Raw genomic sequence first — 20340 nt, forward strand, 5'->3', positions numbered from 1 at the left:
GCCAGCCTGGTCTACAGAGATTTCCAGGTCAGCCAGACCCACTGAATAAGATCCTGTCTAGGGGGAGCGTGAGGGTAGAAGTGTGCCTTCCCTGTAGGGACATTGTATCTTTCAAGGCAACTTTGTTTTGTTTTTCAGAGCTAAGAACTGAACCCGGGGCCTCACTTAGCTACCCCAACCTCAATTTTTTTTTTTATTAGTGACTTTAACAAAACAGAGTCTCATTATGTAGACCTAGTTGTTTGGCCTGGAACTTGCCGGAGTGCTGAGATTACAGGCTCCCATCAAGATGGACTTATTTGGCTTTTAGTTTATTTATTTATGTATATATTTATATATCTATTTATGTGTTTTGCCTACATGTTTGTCTGTGTACCATAATCATGCCTGGTGCCAGAAAGAACCGTAGAAGAGGCCTTCTGGCCCCCCCGGAACTAGAGTTACAGATAATTGTGAGTTGTGAGCTATGATGTGGGTGCTGGAACTGAACCCAATTCTTCAGTAAGTACCCCTAACCAGTAAACCATCTTCCAAGTGCAGTCGGGATTTTTTTTTTTAACCTCTGGAGACATGGTTTCTTCTTCTCCTTCTTCTTCTTCTTCTTCTTCTTCTTCTTCTTCTTCTTCTTCTTCTTCTTCTTCTTTCTCCTTCTCTTCCTCCTCCTCCTCCTCCTCCTCCTCCTCCTCCTTCTTCTTTTTTGTTTTTTCTTATTGTTTTTTCAAGACAGGGTTTCCCTGTGTAGCTTTGGAGTCTGTCCTAGAACTAGCTCTTGTAGACCAGGCTGACTTTGGATTTACAGAGATCCACCTGCCTCTGCCTCTGCTGGGATTAAAGGCGTCCAGAACTAGCTCTTTAGATCAGGCTGGCCTTAAATTCACAGAGATCCTTCTACCTCTGCCTCTAGAGAGGAATTAAAGGCATGTGCTATCACCGCCCCAATCAGATTAAAAAAAAAAAGAAAGAAAGAAAAAGAAAAAAAATTATTTTTATTTATGTGTCTAGTGGGGGGGAGGGGCACATATGCCGCAAGCATACAGGTTCCCTCTCATGTCAGAAGGGGGCACCAGTTCTTGGAGCTGAAATTACAGGTGGTGGTTTTGAACCTCTCGATGCTGGTGCTGAGAACTAAACTCATGCCGGGCTCTGTGTTACCCTGCTGCTCGAGGCCACGCTGATGCCCCTGCTTCATGATGCTGCCACAGGCTGTGTTAACGTCTGCTGCGGTCTGTGCTACTACCAGGCACCAGGTTGATGTCTACCAACTGAGCTGCCACTCGCTACTATGGGCAAGGAGGCCTCTTTTGCAGTGGTATCGATGATTGCAGACTACAATCAAGAATGAAAAATATTAAAGGCTTTTGTAACACCCCCTCCAAAAGAAACAGTTCATACAGGAGGCTATTGAAGAGAGTCCTTAAAAACCATGAAAAGCCCAGGTGGTGGTGCACACCTTTAATGCCAGCATGTGGGAGGCAGAGGCAGGAGGAGCTCTACGACTTCGAGGCAGCCTGGTCTACAGAGTGAGTTCCAAGACAGCCAGGGCTATACAGAGAAATCATGTCTTGAACAACAACAACAGCATCAAAAAGAAAAAGAAAGAAAGAAAAAAAGAAAGAGAAAAAAAGAAATAAAATTTTAAAACACTGTTATAAAGATGCTGAAGTGTGACTCTTTACAGTCGACAGGTCTGGCGGGAGGGCGGGGCAAGACTCAGTTACCTTTAAGGGTCTAGCCCCTGGGATTTTGACCATGCTCCAGTGAGTACATGGGCAACGCAAATTGGACTTGGTGTATTTTTAGGGGGTGGGGTGGGGACAAGGGTGGGAGGGTGTCCCTGCGAGGGTGTCCCAGGAGGATGTACCTGGGAGGAACGGAAACAAGTGTGATCAGGGTGCATCGTACAAAACTCCCAAATAATTTTTCTCTCTTTTTTCTCTTTCTTTCTTTCTTTCTCTCTCTCTCTCTCTCTTTCTTTCTTCCTTCCTTCTTTCTTCCTTTTTTTTTTTTTTTTTTGAGACAAGGTTTCTGTGTAACAGCTCTGGCTGTCTGGGACTCTCTTTGTAGACCAGGCTGGCCTCAAACTCACTGAGATCTGTCTGCTTCTGCCTCCCAAGTGCCAGGATTAAAGGCGTGCTACCACTGCCCATTGCTGAAATTCCCAAATAATTAATAAAAATATTATTTTGTGGGGGAAGGATTATTTTTATTTCCGTGTCTATGGGAGGGACAACATGTCACGTGCATGCAGAATCTTTCAGCATCAGAAGGAAGCATCACCAATTCCTTTTTTTTTTTAAGACAGGGTTTCTCTGTGTAGCCCTGGCTGACCTGGAATCCCCTCTGTAGGCCAGGTTGGCCTCAAACTCAGAGATTCGTCTGCCTCTCCTTTACCCCCTATCCCAGTGCTGGATTAAAGACCAGTGCTGGTATTAAAGGTGGGAGCCACCACCAATCAGATGGATTTCTTTCTTTTTTTCTTTTCTCTTTTTTTTTTTTTTGTTTTTTGTTTTTGTTTTTGTTTGTTTGTTTCTGAGACAAGGTTTTACTGTGTAGTTCTGACTGTCCTAGAACTTGTTTTGTAGATCAGGCTGGCTTGAACTCACAGAGATTCTGCCTTTGCTGGGATTAAAGGCCACCACCACTACATGCCGGCAAGCAGCAGTTTTCTTAACTGCTGAGCCATCTCTCCAGCTCCTCTCCAGGGTCTCACTGATCAGGCTGGCCTTGAACGCACAGAGAGCCACTTGTCTATGCCTCTAGATTGCTGGGATTAATTGCTCCACCACACTTGATCTTCTAGGCAGTGTTCCAGTTTATACTTGGCTTTCAGTTTCTTTTCAAGTGCTAGGCAGTGGGACATGACTCCCAGCTATCATTTGTTTTCTCTGTAAACCTGGGACAATCACTTAAGTGTTTATGGTATTATCCTCTCTGTGACAATTAATGCACGCATAGCACCACAACACTGGGGAACACAGTATTCATTGTTCCTAGGGAAAGAAAGCTCAGTTTCACAATGCCTGTAATGGCCGATCACTAAGTGGGAACTCAGGGAGACAGAGTCAGCTCTGAGATGTCTGGCAGGTTGCTGTGGATCAGAATCCTCAAGGGGTTTTCTACAAACTCCCTATTCGTTCTAAAGACTGAATCTCCCTTCAGAAGCTGTTCCTACCCCAACTACTAAACAAAGAACATAGCCTCCCCAAAAGGATGAATTTAGGTCATGTGCCTGCTCCTGAGCCATTCACAGGAGCCAAGAGAATGCCTGGTGGCGATTGGTTGAGAATGAATTCCTTCCACATTCTTGCATTTAGCGGGTCAGACTGGGAGTAACTGCCTGTGAAAGAGAGAGAGTGGCTTGATGCCTGTGAGAATCGACGAAGCGTACTGAATGCCTGCATCTATTTGTACAAAGTAAGCCACTAAAACTCCTAAAATACTCCCCTAAAGCACCCAGAAAAATTGCAGGTAAAATACAAAAAATGGCTCACGATCCTGATGCTTTTAAACATCTTTGATGTTTGGAAATAATTAGACCACAAAACATGAATATGGGATGATGATAACATGGAAGTTGAATCTTTATTTTGACAGTTTGCGGTGTGTTTATACAAGAGAATCTCTTGTAAAAAATATTTGTTTTTATTTATTTTATTTAATGTACATTGGTGTTTTGACTGTCTGTATGTCTGTGAGAGGGTGTAGGATCTCCTGGAACTAGAGTTACAGACAGCTGTGAGCTGCCAGGTGGGTGTGTGGGTGCTGGGAATTGAACCAGAGTCCTCTGGAAAAGCAGTAAGTACTCTTAACTCTTGAGTCATTTCTCCAGCACTCAAGAGAGTGGTGTTTTTTGTTGTTGTTGTTGTTGTTTTTTCTCCCCTGATACAGCGTTTCCCTTTGTAGCCCTGGCTGTCCTGGAACACACCACTTTGTAGACCAGGCTGGCCTCGAACTCACAGAGAACCACCTGCTTCTGCTTCTCAAGTGCTGGGATTAAAGGCATGTGCCACTACTGCCTGGCTTGAAAACATTTTTTTTTCTTAGCAGATATACTTGGGGATATTTAGGGCTAAAGAGATAATTTGAAGCTATCAAAAGAGTAAAAAACTAATATATAAAAACCACGTTTGTGAGCCGGGCGGTGGTGGCAGGCGGATCTCTGTGAGTTTGAGGCCAGCTGGCAGGACAGGCACTAAAGCTACAGAGAAACCTTGTCTCAAAAAAAAACAAAACAAAACAAAAGCAAACAAACAAACCCCCACATTGGTACAATTGTATTACTTACAAAGAAAAATGGGACAAAAATGCTACCATTTATTTTTGTGAAGGACAAAGAAGTAAAGACTTTTTTTTTTATTTTTTTTATTTTTTTTTTTATTTTCGAGACAGGGTTTCTCTGTAGCTTTTGGTTCCAGTCCTGGAACTAGCTCTGTAGACCAGGCTGGCCTCGAACTCACAGAGATCCGCCTGCCTCTGCCTCCCGAGTGCTGCGATTAAAGGCCTGCGCCACCACCACCCGGCAGTAAAGACTTTTTTGCAATAGAATTTTAACATTGCCTATTTTAGTTTTTTTTTTTTTTGCTTTTTCGAGACAGGGTTTCTCTGTGGTTTTGGAGCCTGTCCTGGAACTAGCTCTTGTAGACCAGGCTGGCCTCGAACTCACAGAGATCCACCTGCCTCTGCCTCCCGAGTGCTGGGATTAAAGGCGTGCGCCACAACCGCCCGGCAAAAATGCTACCATTTGGCAAGTCTAGGTAAAGGCTTGAGATTCTGTATTTCAGAATCAATGAAGTTTTAAAAAGTGTGAGGATGAAGAAGAGGAGGAAGATGAAGATGAGGAAGAAGATGATGATGAATAAGTTGGTTCCAGTGCAGTTTTTTCTTGTTTATAAAGCATTTAACCTCCCTTACACAATTCACAACTTTATTATTATTATTATTATTACTATTATTATTTGGTTTTTCGAGACAGGGTTTCTCTGTAGCTTTGGAGCCTGTCCTGCTCTTTTAGACCAGGCTGGCCTCGAACTCACAGAGATCCACCTGCCTCTGCCTCCCAAGTGCAGGGATTAAAGGTGTGCGCCACCACCGCCCAACTACAATTCAATTTTTTTAAAGAAAAAGAAAAAAATTGAAATGTAACGTTGTGTAAGATTGGTTTTTAAACTGTACAGTGTTTTTTGTTTTTTGTGTAGTTAACATACCACCGAATATATCTTGAGATAGCCCCTATCCTGGTGGTATTTTAAGCTGCTAACCTTGCCTGGTACAATCTGGGGGCTGTGAATTGGCGTGGATATTTAAAGCAGGTACTTGTTGGTGCACAGCACAACTTAGTTAAATATGGGGACAGTAGGTTTTCTTGTTTTGGTTTTGATTTTTTTCTCCATCTTCAGTTGCTTCTGATGCAGTTTATACGAAGGTAATTGTTGTTCTGTTAACCGAATACCACTCGGGAATGGCAACAACAATAACAAAATTGTAGCTGTTTTGTTGACATTTTGTATGCTTCCAAGGAAATACAATTTTTTTCTACTTAAAAAAAAAAAAGACACATAGATCTGCTTTACCACTTCCTGCCAGTGACCAATCCCTACTAAAATTCGTTTTGACGTGAAAATAATGCAAATCACTGTATCTGTGTTAAACTCTTTTATTGTATTTTGGTGGCTTTTTTGAGAGGGGGGAGGAAGGTCTCACTATGTAGCTCTGGCTGGCCTCAGAATATAGATCAAGGCGGGCGATGGTGGCGCACGCCTTTAATCCCAGCACTCGGGAGGCAGAGACGGGGATTGGGGGGGATCTCTGAGAGTTTGAGGCCAGCCTGGTCTACAGAGAGAGTTCCAGGACAGGAACCAAACCTACAGAGAAACCCAGTCTCGAAAGACCAGGAAAAAACAAAAAAAGCCTACGCCAATTACGCCAGGCTAAACTTTTTTTTTTTAAGATAATGCGTCTAATAATAATTTCGTGTATTTGCTTAAGAACAGGTCACAGAGAAAGCTAACAGGGTAGCGCCCAGCGCTCAGGCTAGGCAGAGACCGCACACACCCCTAAGCATTGCGTGGGGAGCTCCGAGGAGATCATCGCGCAAGGCATTCTGGGATTGCCCGGCCGCTCCCTCTTCTCGCGAGGCTACCCTCCTTGCCACCCCGCCCCCACTTTTTCCCCCCTAGGCCCGGCTTCCGTGCGCTCCCCCAACGTGTTTTTCAAATCCACCAATGAACGCGCAGCTTAGGCTCAAACCGGCCAATCGGAACGCGGCGTCACCGGGAAATTTAAATCGCGCCGGCCGGCAGCACGAGGCACAAAGTCTGAGGGCTGAGGAGCAGTGGACGTTTCGAGGGCCGTCGACTTTGTAGTCTCCGAGCCCCACACCGCCTTTCGTGGACGCCTGAGCCCGCTGTGCAGGTGGGAGCCGAGCCGGGGCCTGGGCGGGAACGGCCGTCCGGAGTGCTGAGCGGGCGGGGAGAGGGAGCAGGCCGCGCCGGGGAGTGTGCTCGGCCTCCGTGCCCAGACGAGGCCTCGGGGCGGGGTGGTTGACCCAGCGGCTTGGGTTTCGCCACACCGGGCTCTGCCCTGGCGTCCCCGGTCGCTGCGGAGGGCGGCGAGCCCGGGATGCGGCGCGGCGCTGTCCCGACGGTCGGCGGGGGCGGGGAGACCGGCTTGTAGACGAGCGCACCGGGCTGTCCCCCTGCTTCCCTGCTGCTTCTGCCTGGGGTGGGGGACGGGGTTCTGAGCCGGAGATGGAGGTGGCAGTTAAAGACACCTCGGGTTAAATGCTCAACCCGGGCCACCCGTGTCAGTGTCGAGGACTAACATGAAGCGGTGAAAGCTAGCAGATTGTCAGAGGACTTTTAACTCCTGTCACTTTGCGGCGATCACACCTGTGAAATATCGATGTTCACAGCTGATGTCATCCTGCTCGTTTGCACTCGCTGGAAATCTGTGTGCGAGGTGCTGAGTGCTGGAGATGCGGTGCTAATGTCACTTTTGCTGACAGCGATGGTTAGGAAAGGTTCTACAATGTAGTGAACAGAGTCTTTATGGACCCTGATAGAAGATACCACTATGGATTGATTTTGGCCATTAGTTAACAGGATGCAGATGTTAACTCTAAGGCGGCCGGGGTTCCCCTAGCTGGTGTTCTATAAACTAGTGGAGTCTAGAATGTAGAGTCCTGCCTTAATACCGTGCTGGCCAGAGGCTTAAGGCTATTGAGATTTTGAAAGCCGTTAATCTGAAATGAGATGCTGTGTATGCTTAAACTACACATAGGATTTTGAAGGTGTATTACGACAGTAAGACATGTTAACTTTTCTGTGTTGGTGACATCCTGACATGGAAATAGTTTATCTATTTTGGGTAAAAGTCCAAAAATTTTAGTTGCTTCTTTTTAGCCTTTTAAAAATGCGAGTTAGTGGAGAATTTAAATATGTTTGTTTAAAAATGTTTCTGATTGACAGTTCCGGAGCCAGAAGGGGCAGTTATCCATCCCTCGACTTAATGCTGTAGCCGTAATATTGAAAGCTTGTGGGGTTTTTGGTTGTTGTTTTGTTTTGTTTTTGTTTTTTCTAGCATAGAGATGGAGTAAGTATATAGTCGATCTTTACATTTTATTGTTTTTTTTTTTTTTTAAGGTATATAGCCCTAGCTGGCCTGGAACTCTATGCAAGCCAGGCTGGCCTCAAACTCACAGAGATATGCCTTTCTGTGCCTCCTGTGTACTATGATTTAAGGTGTATGTTACTTTGACTTCTGCTGTATTCTTAATAAGTTTTTTTTCTTTCTAGCCTTCCCTTGTCTTCTAGCTTATTCCCTTATTCCTGCAAATATGTCGACCAACGAGAATGCTAATTCACCAGCTGCCCGGCTTAACAGATTCAAGAACAAGGGAAAAGACAGTACAGTGAGTACCTTCTGTTGCTTCCCTGTGTATACTTTCCAATGGAAATAAGAAGGGGCATTTATAGAACACATTTCTGAGGTACTGGGTATCAAGTCCAGTGCCTCACTCATGGTAGGTGGGCTTTTCTATGCCTCTAGTCTTAGGTATTTTTAAAACTCTTAAAATTGTGTGTGTGTGTGAATTTTTTGCATGCACCTGGTGCAGATGCAGAGGTGAGAGGACAGCCTGGAGGCAGTGGTTCCCTCCTACTTTGAAGTCCTCGGACTTGGTGGCAGGTGCCTTTCCTGCGTGAGCCATCTTGTAGTAATAGGAGCGGAGGGGCTGCGTCCCCTGCACCCCGGTCGCCTGGCTAGTTTATGCCCCGAAATAACAACACACAAATTGTATTCTTTTAAACACTGCTTGGCCCATTATATCTCGCCTCTTCTCGGCTAACTCTCGCAAAACTGGACTAGCCCATTTCTAATAATCTGTGTAGCCCACAAGGTGGCTTACCAGGGAGATTCTAGCCTACGTCCATCCTGGGTCGGAGCTTCATCGCGTGTGCCTGGGAGAGGGGAGCATGGCATCTGCTCCAGAGAGCAGAGCTGTCAAGTCTGAGCTCCCTTCCTCTTCCTCCCAGCATTCTGTTCTGTTTACTCCACCCACCTATGTTTTAACCTATGAGAGCCAAGCAGTTTCTTTATTATAATTAACCAATGACCTTCCTCCATTACCATCTCTTGCCGGCCTTTGAGGGCTGTAAAAAAGAGAAATCACTTGTCATTAAAAACTGAGGAGATAGGGCTGGAGAAATGGCTCAGTGGTTAAGAGCACTGGCTGCTCTTCCAGAGGTCCTGAGTTCAATTCCCAGCAACCACATGGTGGCTCACAACCATCTGTAATGAGATCTGGCGCCCTCTTCATGCAGGCAGAATGTTGTATACATAATAAATAAATAAAATCTTTAAAAAAAAAAAAAAACTGAGGAGATAGATAAAATGAGGTGTCTTTTCTTCAGGAAATGCGGCGCCGCCGAATAGAAGTTAATGTGGAACTGAGGAAAGCGAAGAAAGATGACCAGATGCTGAAAAGGAGGAACGTCAGCTCATTCCCTGATGATGCTACTTCTCCCTTGCAGGAAAACCGCAACAATCAGGTAAATAGATTTGAGTTCACCTATATGAATGGGTTTTTTTGTTGTTTTTAATTCTGTGTAACTTCCCTGGCTGTCCTGGAAATCACTATGTAGACCATGCTAGCCTGGAGAGATCTGCCTGCTTTTGCCTCCTGGGCACTGGGATTAAAGGTGTGCACCACCTCTCTACCCCACGAGGATAAATGTTTCTTAGAAATTTGAATTTGGGGGTGGGGTTTGAGCTCAGATCCATCTTACTCTGCCTCAGTGCTGGGATTAAAGGTGTGTGCCACCACAGCTGGTTAAATTTAAACATTCTTGGACATACCTGGTCATCTACTTTTGACTATCGAATATATGAAAATTGTTTTTTAAGATTTGTAGTTTTTTTTTTTTGTTTTTTTTTTTTTAAGAATTGGTGTTGGGCGGGGGTGGCGCACACCTTTAATCCCAGCACTTGGAGGCAGAGGCAGGCGGGTCTCTGGGAGTTCGAGGCCAGCCTGGGCTACAAGAGCTAGTTCCGGGACCGGCACCAAAACTACAGAGAAACCCTGTCTTGAAAAACAAAATAAAAAACAAAAAACAAGAATTGTATTGGTGTGTGCTGGAGGCCAGAGGGAGAGGTCGTGTCCCCTAAACTGGAGTTAGAGGCTGTCATGAGCCACCTAATGCAGGTGCTGTGGACTAACGGGTCCTCTAGGTAGGATCAGTGCTCAGCCATCTCTTAAGCCATGATGAATATTTTCTTTAAAGCTTTTAATTTTCTTAGCTACTGAAGCTGATTCAAAGGTTTTTAATTTTTTTAACTTTTTAATTTAAAAGTTTTCACTGTGTAGCTCTAAGTAGCCTGAAACTCATGGTAATCAGCCTTTCTCTGGGATTAAAGATGTATGCCACCATACCTGGCTGCTACTGTTGAGTATGTGTCTGGGTACACACATGCAAGTGTGTATAACATGTCAGAGGACAACTTGTGAAGTGAGTTCTCTACTTCTACCTTTGTATGGGTTCTAGGGCTCAAACTCAGCACCAGACTTGGGTGGCAAGTACCTTTGCCTGCTGAGTCATCTTTCCAGTCCAGTTTGTTATTACTATTATTTTTTAGTGAGTTATTTAATTTTATGTGTGTTGGTGGTTTGCCTGAACGTATGTCTGTGAGGGTGTTGGGTCTCCTAGAGATAGTTACAGACAGTTATGAACTGCCTGCCATATGGGTGCTGCCTATTGAACCTGCATCCTCTTATCTTCAGTCGGCCACATTTATTTTTTTATTTTTTGGGAAGTACTACAGATCAAGACCAGGACCCTCACACACATATTCTGAACAAGCTTTTCCCCTAGAGCTATTATACTCTAGTCCAAAAGTTTTTTTAGTTCTGATCTTCCCTCAGACTGCCTGCATTTCCAGCTACTGGCAAAGTACTTTGACATGTCAGTTCCAGTTGAGAAAGTTTTTCTTTGATAACTAGGGAACTAGAATCACACCAGGATCTTGTGGTTTTTTTTTTTAAGATTTATTTATTATGAATACAACTTTCTGCCTCCATGTATACCCACACGCCAGAGGAGGGCGCCAGATCTCATTACAGATGGTTTGGAGCCACCATGTGGTTGCTGGGAATTGAACTTAGGACCTCTGGAAGAGCAGACAGTGCTCTTAACCACTGAGCCATCTCTCCAGCCCCGAGACAGTGTCTTGCTGTCTAACCCTGGCTGGTCTGATACTTGAACTCAGTTCAGGTGTGTAGCAGTTACTATGCCAGGCTATACAGTATAAAGCAGTGGTTCTCATCCTTCCTAATGCTTCAATCCTTTAATACAGTTCCTCATGTTATGGTGATTCCCCAACCATAAAAAATTTCTATTGCTACTTCATAACTGTAGTTTTGCTACTGTTACGAGTCGTAATGTAAATGTTCTCTGATAACCCCTGTGAAAGGGCCATCGACCCACCCCCCAGGTTAAGAGAACCACAAGAATAAAGTGTAAGGTAATAACTTAGACCCAGAGCAGCTTCTGGTCCTGAAGCTCCATTAATGGAAAGTGCCCATTGCTTGGTTATACATGCCATTTTTATCTTCTATGCTATCCTTTAATGTACTTTTTTCTACATTTACACATTTGACTACACATACACTTCCCACTGTGTTAGAATTGCCTGCAGCATTCAGTATAGCGTGTTCCACAGCTTTGTAGCCCAGGTTTGTTTTATATAGCCTAGGCACCTGAAACTTCCTACAACAAAAGTTCATGAGACGCATTTCTTAAACTGTATTTTGTGTTGAGTGACAGCTAATACCATGTTCTTCCTGCTCAAAGTCTGCTCCATAATGGCCTTCCCATAAATTGGACCTATCTTAGACTTTCTAATCCTGTCTTTTGAAGTAAGACGTCCAGGCTAACATCTAATTTCACAACATTGTCTCAGCCTCCCAGTGAGGACCTTACAGGAGGAGTGAGGCAGTGCTGGACGCCTACTAGCATTTTTTTTCCTTTTCTTTAACATTTGATTTCTTTTACCATTCTATATCTTAGACTTTCCTGCTTATTATAATTTTTTTCTTTAGTTTCAATCTCTAGTTCACAGAGATCTGCTTGTCTCTGCCTCCTGAGTGCTGGAATTAAAAGTATGGCTCCAAACTTAGTTTTTACTCTTTGAATGTTTATATATGTATATAATGAATTTTAGTCCTTTTCATCACCCTTTTTCCAAACAAGTCTTCCTCTTTCTTTGTATCTGTTTGTCTGTGACCCACTGAGCTTGTTTGTGGTGCCTGCTTGGGGATGGGTAGGAGCTTGTTTACTGGAACATGCATAGCTTAATAGCTATAATTCTGTAGGAAGCTGATGCATCTGCCCAGCTCTCAGTCGTCCCCCGGGAAGGGGTGGGGTCTTATGGGCCCTTCCTCCTTGCATGATGAAATATTAAAATGACCTAATCTTCTAAAGGTAGTTCAAATTGTGATGAGCACGAGTTCTTTAGTTAGATTTCTCTGTTGCTTGTGATAGAACACTGCCAAAACCAGCTTGGGTGGGGGACGGGTTTATTTGGCTTACAAACTTATTTGGTTTGTTTGGTTAAGGTCCATTATCCCAAGGAAACCAATGCAAGAACAACATTGTCTATGGGCTTAGTCTCTGACTTGCTCAGTTTTTTTGTTTTGAGTCAGGATCTTGACTTGTACCCCTTGATTGACCTGAAAGTCACTATATAGACCATGGTAGCCTCCCCAGTGCTTAGCTTAAAGGCATGTGCCAACACACCTGAATCTTAGGTACCTGGCCTACTTGCCCAGGATGGCATCACCCACAGCGAGCTGGGTCCTCCTGCATCAATTAGAAATCAAGAAATGTCCTACAGACTAATCTGGTGGAGACAGTTCCTTAGTCGTCACAGTGAGTGCAGTTGCTGTGTCATGTCCAGAAAACAGATTGACGATCTTGCATTCTTTATTCTGCCTTTTTTCTTCAACTTCTTTGAGCCTTGAGGGTGTGTGTATGTGAGAGAGAGAGAGAGAGAGAGAGAGATGTTTCTTTTACAGCCGAACACTTATCACTCATTCTCACTTTGACCATCTGTTGCCAAAAGAAGCTTCTCTGAGCAAGGTTATAAGTATAAAGATTCTAATACCATGTCTGTTCAGCAAAATAATAGTTGATTTTCCCCTAGGGCTTATGACCTCTCAACAGGGATTCATGGCCAGGTATGCAGGAACAAGCATGAGATCTCCCCTGTGGAACAGGTTTTGAATACAGCCAGAAAGCAGTTGGTTACCTCCATAGCATTGGTGTCACTATTGAACCAGTGGGTACACCGTGCCAGGCAGGATTATTTATAGCTGGGTAAGAAGATTGACTTCCCCCCCAGCAGCCTGTATACTATCTTCTAACACTCTGAAAGTTAGCCAGCAGTGAGGAAAAGCTTCCACATCAGTCTCAGCTTGATATATATATTTTTCCCTCTCATGTCCAATGGCCAAAGTGTATGGTGTCTTCAATAATGAGGTCTTAGCATAAAGTTCCAGTGGCCAACCAAGAGCACTGACAGTAGCTGATACTGTTCTGAGGACCTACAAACCTCTTTCCTGCAGTGACTGACAACATAAAAAATATCTGCTATAGAAATTTATAGGTGAAAATCTTAAGTAAAAAATCCAAGAAATTGGACTAGGTGTGGTGGTACCTGATTTTAATCCCAGTGGACTCTGGAGACAGGCTAGTGGATCTTTTGTGAATTCTAAGTCAGTCTGGTCTGCATAATGAGTGCCAGAACAGCCAGGTCTACATAGAGATTCTGTATCAAAAAAAAAAAAAAAAACCCAGCCTTTAATCCCAGCACTCGGGAGGCAGAGGCAGGCGGATCTTCCAGGATAGGCTCCAAAACCACAGAGAAACCCTGTCTCGAAAAACCAAAAAAAAAAAAAAAAAAAAACCCCAAAAATTGGAGACATTGCCTATTACTCTATATACTTCTCTTGGGGGTCAGTTTGAGATAAGGTTTCTCTGTGTAGTAGCCCTGCTGTCCTGGAACTAGCTCTGTAGAACAGGCTGTCCTCGGCTCACAGAGCTCTGCCTGCCTCTGCCTCCCCAGTGCTGGGATTAAAGGTGTGCACAACTACTGCCTGGCCTGTATATCTTTCTTAAAAGTATATTGGAGTTAAAGTGATTGTGACTAGTGTAAGAATAACCTTCAGTTTGCCCTAAACTGTGTTGAAATGGTTTTTAAGCTACCTTTTTTTTAGTGACAATAGCTTAAGTGCTCTGACTTGAGAATCCAGTGTCATGGTACCAAGGTGGAGAACTATGAAAGTGTTTAGTAGGCCAAATTAAATGTAACAGACTATACATAAAAAGACATTTGCAATGTCTTGTCTATTAGTTTTTTTCTGTTGACTGAGAAGCAATGTAGTAGCATGGATAGGTTTATTGTTTTATACCTGCAGATTATAATTCCTTAATGAGGGAAATCAGGGCAGGAACTCGACAGAAACCATGAGGCAGTGGGTAGGGTGTTTCTGCTTACTGACTGTACAACCCAGACCCACCTACCTGGGAGTGGTGCTGTCCACAGTAGGCGGGAATCTCCCACATCAATTATCTAGATTAATTCAGACATGGTCACAGGTTAATCTGACCAAAGCAGTTCTTCATGTTGATTCTATGTTTTCTGGTAGACTAGGTTTTGTCAAGCTGACAACAAAAACAGCAGGTATAAAGTATATTACTTGTATTTAATAATAATAATTTATAAAATACTGCATTTCTTTTAGGGTACTGTAAATTGGTCTGTTGAGGACATTGTTAAAGGCATAAACAGCACCAATTTGGAAAGCCAGCTCCAAGCTACTCAAGCTGCTCGGTATGTCTGCAGGCTCTGGCATGCGTGGCTAACCTCAGAAATTAACTCTTTCAGATGGGACAGTGAGAATGGGGTGAATAAAGAAACGCCACCCAGTCCGCTTTCCATGAGAATTTTTTTTAGGTCTATTTTTACTTTATTTTTGTGGGAATCAGAGAACAACTTGAAGGAATCCTGGGGATTGAACATAGTTGTCGGGCTTGGTGGCAAGTACTTTTACTCACTTAGACCATCTCACCGTCCCCTTCCCCACTTTAAAAATGTGAAACACATTCTCATGTAATTTAGGCTGATCTTAAGCACACACTCCTTTTGCCTCAGCCTTCCCATATTGAGATTATACGTGTGTCAACTGCTATGTACAGATTTTTAGAACCTCTCAAGGAACCTTGGAAATCAACTTTAATTTTTGATTTTTCTTTTGATTTCTCCTTAGGAAACTGCTTTCTAGGGAAAAACAGCCTCCTATAGACAACATTATCCGGGCTGGTTTGATCCCCAAATTTGTGTCCTTCTTGGGCAAAACTGATTGTAGTCCCATTCAGTTTGAATCTGCTTGGGCGCTTACTAACATTGCGTCTGGAACATCTGAACAGACCAAGGCCGTGGTGGATGGAGGTGCTATCCCAGCATTCATCTCTCTCTTGGCATCCCCCCATGCTCACATCAGCGAGCAAGCTGTGTGGGCTCTTGGAAACATTGCAGGTACTTGCACTTAAAATTCTTTGAACTGAATGTATCCAGTGTGATTGAAAGGGACTGTGTTAGAAGTCCTAATAACTCCTGTGTCAAGCTTTGAGCTTGCTTTAGGCCCTTATTAGGAATGGAGGCGGTCTAACAATGCTACTGGAGAGACGTTTGCATGTCTGACAAGTGTGTTCAGTAGCTGAACATTGGTGTACTAGATTCGTTCATCTTGCTTTTTTAGTTTTTGAAACTAGGTCTCATTGTGTACTACTGGATGTAGACAAGGCTAGCTTGGAACTCACAGAAATAGATCCCAGGATTAAAGATGTTTGCCATCATGCCCAGCTAATTTTGCTTTCTATTTCAGGTGATGGTTCAGTTTTCCGAGACCTAGTTATCAAATATGGTGCAGTTGACCCACTGTTGGCACTTCTTGCAATTCCTGACCTGTCTTCCTTGGCAGTAAGTTACTACTATAAATAAAGTCACATAGGATTCTGTTCTTATTTTCCATCTACTCAAAGGCGAACCTTCTAATTACTTTTTCTTTTCCTTAGTGCGGTTACCTGCGTAATCTTACCTGGACACTCTCAAACCTTTGTCGAAACAAGAATCCTGCACCCCCCTTAGATGCAGTTGAGCAGATTCTTCCTACTTTAGTTCGTCTGCTACATCACAATGATCCAGAAGTGTTAGCAGATTCCTGCTGGGCTATCTCCTATTTGACTGATGGCCCAAACGAGCGTATTGAAATGGTTGTGAAGACAGGAGTTGTGCCCCAACTTGTGAAGCTTCTGGGAGCTACTGAATTGCCAATTGTGGTAGGTGCTGACCTTTGTGTTTATGAGCTTTAACAGTCCTGAAGCATAATCAGTTGATAGTATTGAGATACTGTCTATGACTTTTGCAGAATTTTTAGAATAGGGAATGTTTTAGCAGTAATGGAAAAAATGCAACATAACTAATAATGCATCAACATTTTTTTCGTTTTAGACTCCTGCACTGAGAGCCATAGGGAATATTGTCACTGGGACAGACGAACAGACTCAAATTGTGATAGATGCAGGAGCACTTGCAGTCTTTCCCAGCCTGCTGACAAACCCAAAAACTAACATTCAAAAGGAAGCCACGTGGACAATGTCAAATATCACAGCAGGACGCCAGGACCAGATACAGCAAGTTGTAAATCATGGCTTAGTCCCATTTCTTGTTGGTGTCCTCTCTAAGGTAATGAGAGTGTAGCATTTGCCAGGTTGTTAATATTTATGACAACGTATATGTCTTTAATCCATGGGTGTGGGAGTCAGAGGCAGGAGGGAGATCTAGGAATCTACACAGCAAGCTTTAGGATAGGCAAGACTACATAGAGAGATTTTTGTCTCAGAACCCAGCAATAACTACTGAAGAGTCTAAAGAACAGCCCTTTGTTAGATACAGATAGTAGTACCTCTAATGTTGGGTAGAATCTACAAGTAGTTTAATGGTGTCTGTGAATACCACCTTTTGGACTGCTGACCTAAAAGCATTTTCCTCTTGTTTCTAAGGCCGACTTTAAGACACAGAAGGAAGCTGTGTGGGCTGTAACCAACTACACCAGTGGTGGGACAGTTGAACAGATTGTGTATCTTGTTCATTGTGGCATAATAGAACCTTTGACGAACCTCTTAAGTGCAAAAGATACCAAAATTATTTTGGTTATTCTTGATGCCATTTCAAATATCTTTCAGGTAAGTCTATGTTAAACAGGCTATGTTTGTTTAAATTTGGGGTTGGTGGTTACTATTTAGGACTGGGGAGAGGACAGTGGATCCCTGTGAGTTTGAGGCCAGCCTGGTCTACAGAGCTAGTTCAGGACAGCAGCCAAGGATCTGTCTTGAACTCCTAACCACGTCAAAAAAAAAAAAAAACCCAAACCTGTGAGTGAGGTAAAGAACATCTGAGGTGGCAGCAGTAGAATCAGAAATTCAAGGATGTCTTCAGCTACATGGGGAGGTCAAGCTGGGCTAGGCTACTTGATACCCTGCCACAAAGAATACCCCCAACTTTTTTTGTTTGTTTTGTTTTTCAAGACAGGGTTTCTCTGTAGCTTCTGGAACTAGCTCTTGTAGACCAGGTTGGCCTTAGACTCACAGAGATCCACCTGCCTTTGCCTCCTGAGTGCTGGGATTAAAGATGTGCGCCACCACCGCCCGGCTTACCTTCCGTTCTTAAAGGGAGCTAGAGAAGTGTGGCTCAGTGGTTAAGAGCATTTGTTCTTGCAGAGGATCTGGTTTGATTCCTAGCACCCATATGGTCGCTCACAACCATGTGTAGCTCCAGTTCTCGCCCATACACACAAAGAATTTTTTGTTTTTGAGACAGGGTTTAGCTTTGTTGTAGACCAGGCTGGCCTCAAACTCAGAGGTCCACTTGACTCTGCCTCCTGAGTGCTAAGACTAAAGGCGTGTACCACTACCACCTAGCGATTTAATTTAAATAAATTAATTATCTTCTTTTCTCCCCAGTTCTACCCCAACTTGATTCAAGTGTGCCAGCATCTGGCTCTATGTGATAGTAATTGAGAGTAGGCAAGCCCAGTTCATCAACTAATATATTTCTGATTCTGGAACTTTTAAAATTGAATCTATGATGGAATTGGTAGCATACACCTATAGTCCTAGCATGCAGGAGGACTGCCATGAGTTGAAATCCAGCCTGGACTACATAGTAAGTTCCAAGCCAGTCTAGGCTACAGAGTGAGACCCTTTTACAAAAGAAATGGAGTCTAGAGAAAGGAACGGTGGTGTTTCATCCCTGTGTGTAAATCTTGTATCATGTGGGCAGGTTTCCTGCTCATCTTCAATTGAACCCCTATGTTGTTTTGAATCAAATCAGTTATTTAATCTGTTAAAAATTGAGTATTGGGATTCTAGGCATGGTGGTGTATTTCTTTAATCCCAGCATTTAGGAGGCAGGGGATCTTTGAGTTTGAGGCCAGCCTGGTCTACTGAGCAAACCCTAGGACAGTCAGCTACACTGAGAATCCTTGTCTCAAAAAAAAGAAAAAAAATTGAGGATTTGGAAGGAATCTCTTTATCTGTATGAATGTTTTGCCTGGCATTTGCATGCCTGCCTGGTATCTGAGGCGTTTAAGAGAAGAGGGCATTGGATTGCTGGGAATCGAAAACAGGTCCTCTGCAAGAATAAGTGCATTTAAGTGCTGAGCTGTTTCTGGACAACTACCTGACTCTTAACTCCCAGTCACTAGGATTAAAGGAGAGCATCCTTATCCCTGTGCCTGGCTGCTTTTTAAAGAAACTATTTTACGCTTCCATTGTGCAGTTTTTTGAGCATGATGAACTTTGTCGGTAACGACATGTTGCAATGTCACAGAGTTGGCCATCTTTGTGTAATTGTCCACCATGACCACTCAGATAGTCTGAGGTGCTTTCACAAGATATTCCTGTTCATGTCACAGACAGTGAACTGGAAAGTAGTGCTGCTTTGAAGTTGTCCTAGGAGGCTGAGGTAAGGAGGAGTCTGAAGCCAGTCTGTGGTCCTACTAAGCTACACAATGTAAACCCTGTCTCAAAAGAGAAAAATAGCCAGGCATGGTGCAGGAGAGGTGGAGACAGGCAGCTCAAAATGAATATACAAAACAACTAAAATGCCTCTCAAAGGAGATGGCATTTGATAGTTTTTTTTTTTTTTTTTTTTTTTAATGAGAATTGGTGTGAGGGTGTCAGATACCCTGGAAACTTTAGTTACAGACACTTGTGTTGAAATTGGAAATTGAACCTGGGTTCTCTGGAAGAGTAACCAGTGCTTTTAACTGCTGAGCCATCACTCCAGCCTCCCTTGTCTGGTAGATGTTCTTATAAAAACGGAGCCGGGCGGTGGTGGCGCACGCCTTTAATCCCAGCACTCAGGAGGCAGAGGCAGGCGGATCTCTGCGAGTTCGAGGCCAGCCTGGTCTACAAGAGCTAGTTCCAGGACAGGAACCAAAAAGCTACGGAGAAACCCTGTCTCGAAAATCCAAAAAAAGAAAAAAAACGGAGTTATGGTAGTAACCTTGAATTGTGTTTCGTTTTAAGGCTGCTGAGAAACTAGGTGAGACAGAGAAACTCAGTCTGATGATTGAAGAGTGTGGGGGCTTGGACAAAATTGAAGCACTACAGAGCCATGAAAATGAGTCTGTATACAAAGCCTCATTGAGCTTGATTGAGAAGTATTTCTCAGTGGAGGTGAGTAATGGCCATGTTAACTTAGAAAGTATACAAGAATTCACAAGTATCCCCAAGCCCATTGGATTTTGATCCTTTGCGTATGGTTTTTATATTATCCAGTGCCCTTACATAGAATGGCATCAGTACAGCCAGGACTTTTTTTGTATGTGTATTTGCTCCTCAGGTATTGGCTTTGACATTGAATGTTCTGAGATTGACGTTTATGGGTGTTGTGGTGGGGGTTTATGTAGAAGTAGACCAACCTCAGGGCCTTATTTTGCTTGATAGGCCTCCTGTTGTACAGTGATAGGTAGACAGATAGTTGAGTATACAGAACCTTCTCCCAGGTGCTAATGATTCAGCTAAACTTTTGTAGCCAGTCCTGTTCTCCCTTCTCTTCAAGGTTACTACTGTGTACAGGTTTTGAGATAGGATTACTGCTCGAGATGTTCCACACTTAATGGTTTTATCTTGTCTTATTTTTCCAGGAAGAGGAAGATCAAAACGTGGTGCCAGAAGCTACCTCTGAAGGCTTTGCCTTTCAAGTTCAGGATGGGGCTCCTGGGACTTTTAACTTCTAATGTCCAGCTGAGGCACAAAGTTGTTAGCTATGTGCTGTGTTTCTCATAAATTTGTCTTACTGTTTTCTCTAAGAACTCTTTTTAAATGTGGTTTGTTATTGTAGCACTTTTTACAAAAACTATACTTGAACAGTTGTAAACTGTACATACTATATGAAGCTGTCTTCTGCGTTTCTTATTTCTATGTGGAATTTCGTATCCTACAGTGTATTGTAAATAAAGATTAGGTCCCACTCCTTTACTCTGTGCCTTACTGTTTTCTTACTTTAGGCCATTACTATTGTAAATGAAGGTTGACCTAAGTTTTCTGCAGCGGATGACCAAAGGTGGCCCTGCTTGCAGACACTTTGATGTGAGGTTGTTGTCCCTAGAATACATAGTGAGCATCAGGGCTGGCTGGAACAGCCCTCACATCCCCCACAGTACTGGCAGCCAGTACAGTACCATCTGTCTCTGGCTAGTGGAGTTCTGATAAAAACCTA

At 43.5% G+C, this 20340-nt stretch overlaps 1 protein-coding gene across 1 annotated transcript; it reads left to right on the forward strand.

Annotated features, from left to right (window-relative positions):
* The first annotated feature begins 6272 nt into the window (after positions 1-6272).
* On the forward strand, positions 6273-20097 carry Kpna2 (karyopherin subunit alpha 2). Its single transcript, XM_041635636.1, has 11 exons — positions 6273-6411; positions 7794-7909; positions 8910-9047; positions 14297-14385; positions 14822-15090; positions 15440-15534; positions 15630-15893; positions 16066-16299; positions 16617-16799; positions 19146-19295; positions 19766-20097. Exons 2-11 carry the CDS (start codon positions 7835-7837, stop codon positions 19856-19858), a joined length of 1590 nt encoding a protein of 529 aa, XP_041491570.1. The 5' UTR covers positions 6273-6411; positions 7794-7834; the 3' UTR covers positions 19859-20097.
* Positions 20098-20340: the final 243 nt, after the last annotated feature.

The sequence above is a fragment of the Microtus oregoni genome, unplaced genomic scaffold (assembly GCF_018167655.1).
Source record: "Microtus oregoni isolate MIOR12 unplaced genomic scaffold, Mior012 000048F_ref0000485, whole genome shotgun sequence".
NCBI lineage: Eukaryota > Metazoa > Chordata > Mammalia > Rodentia > Cricetidae > Microtus > Microtus oregoni.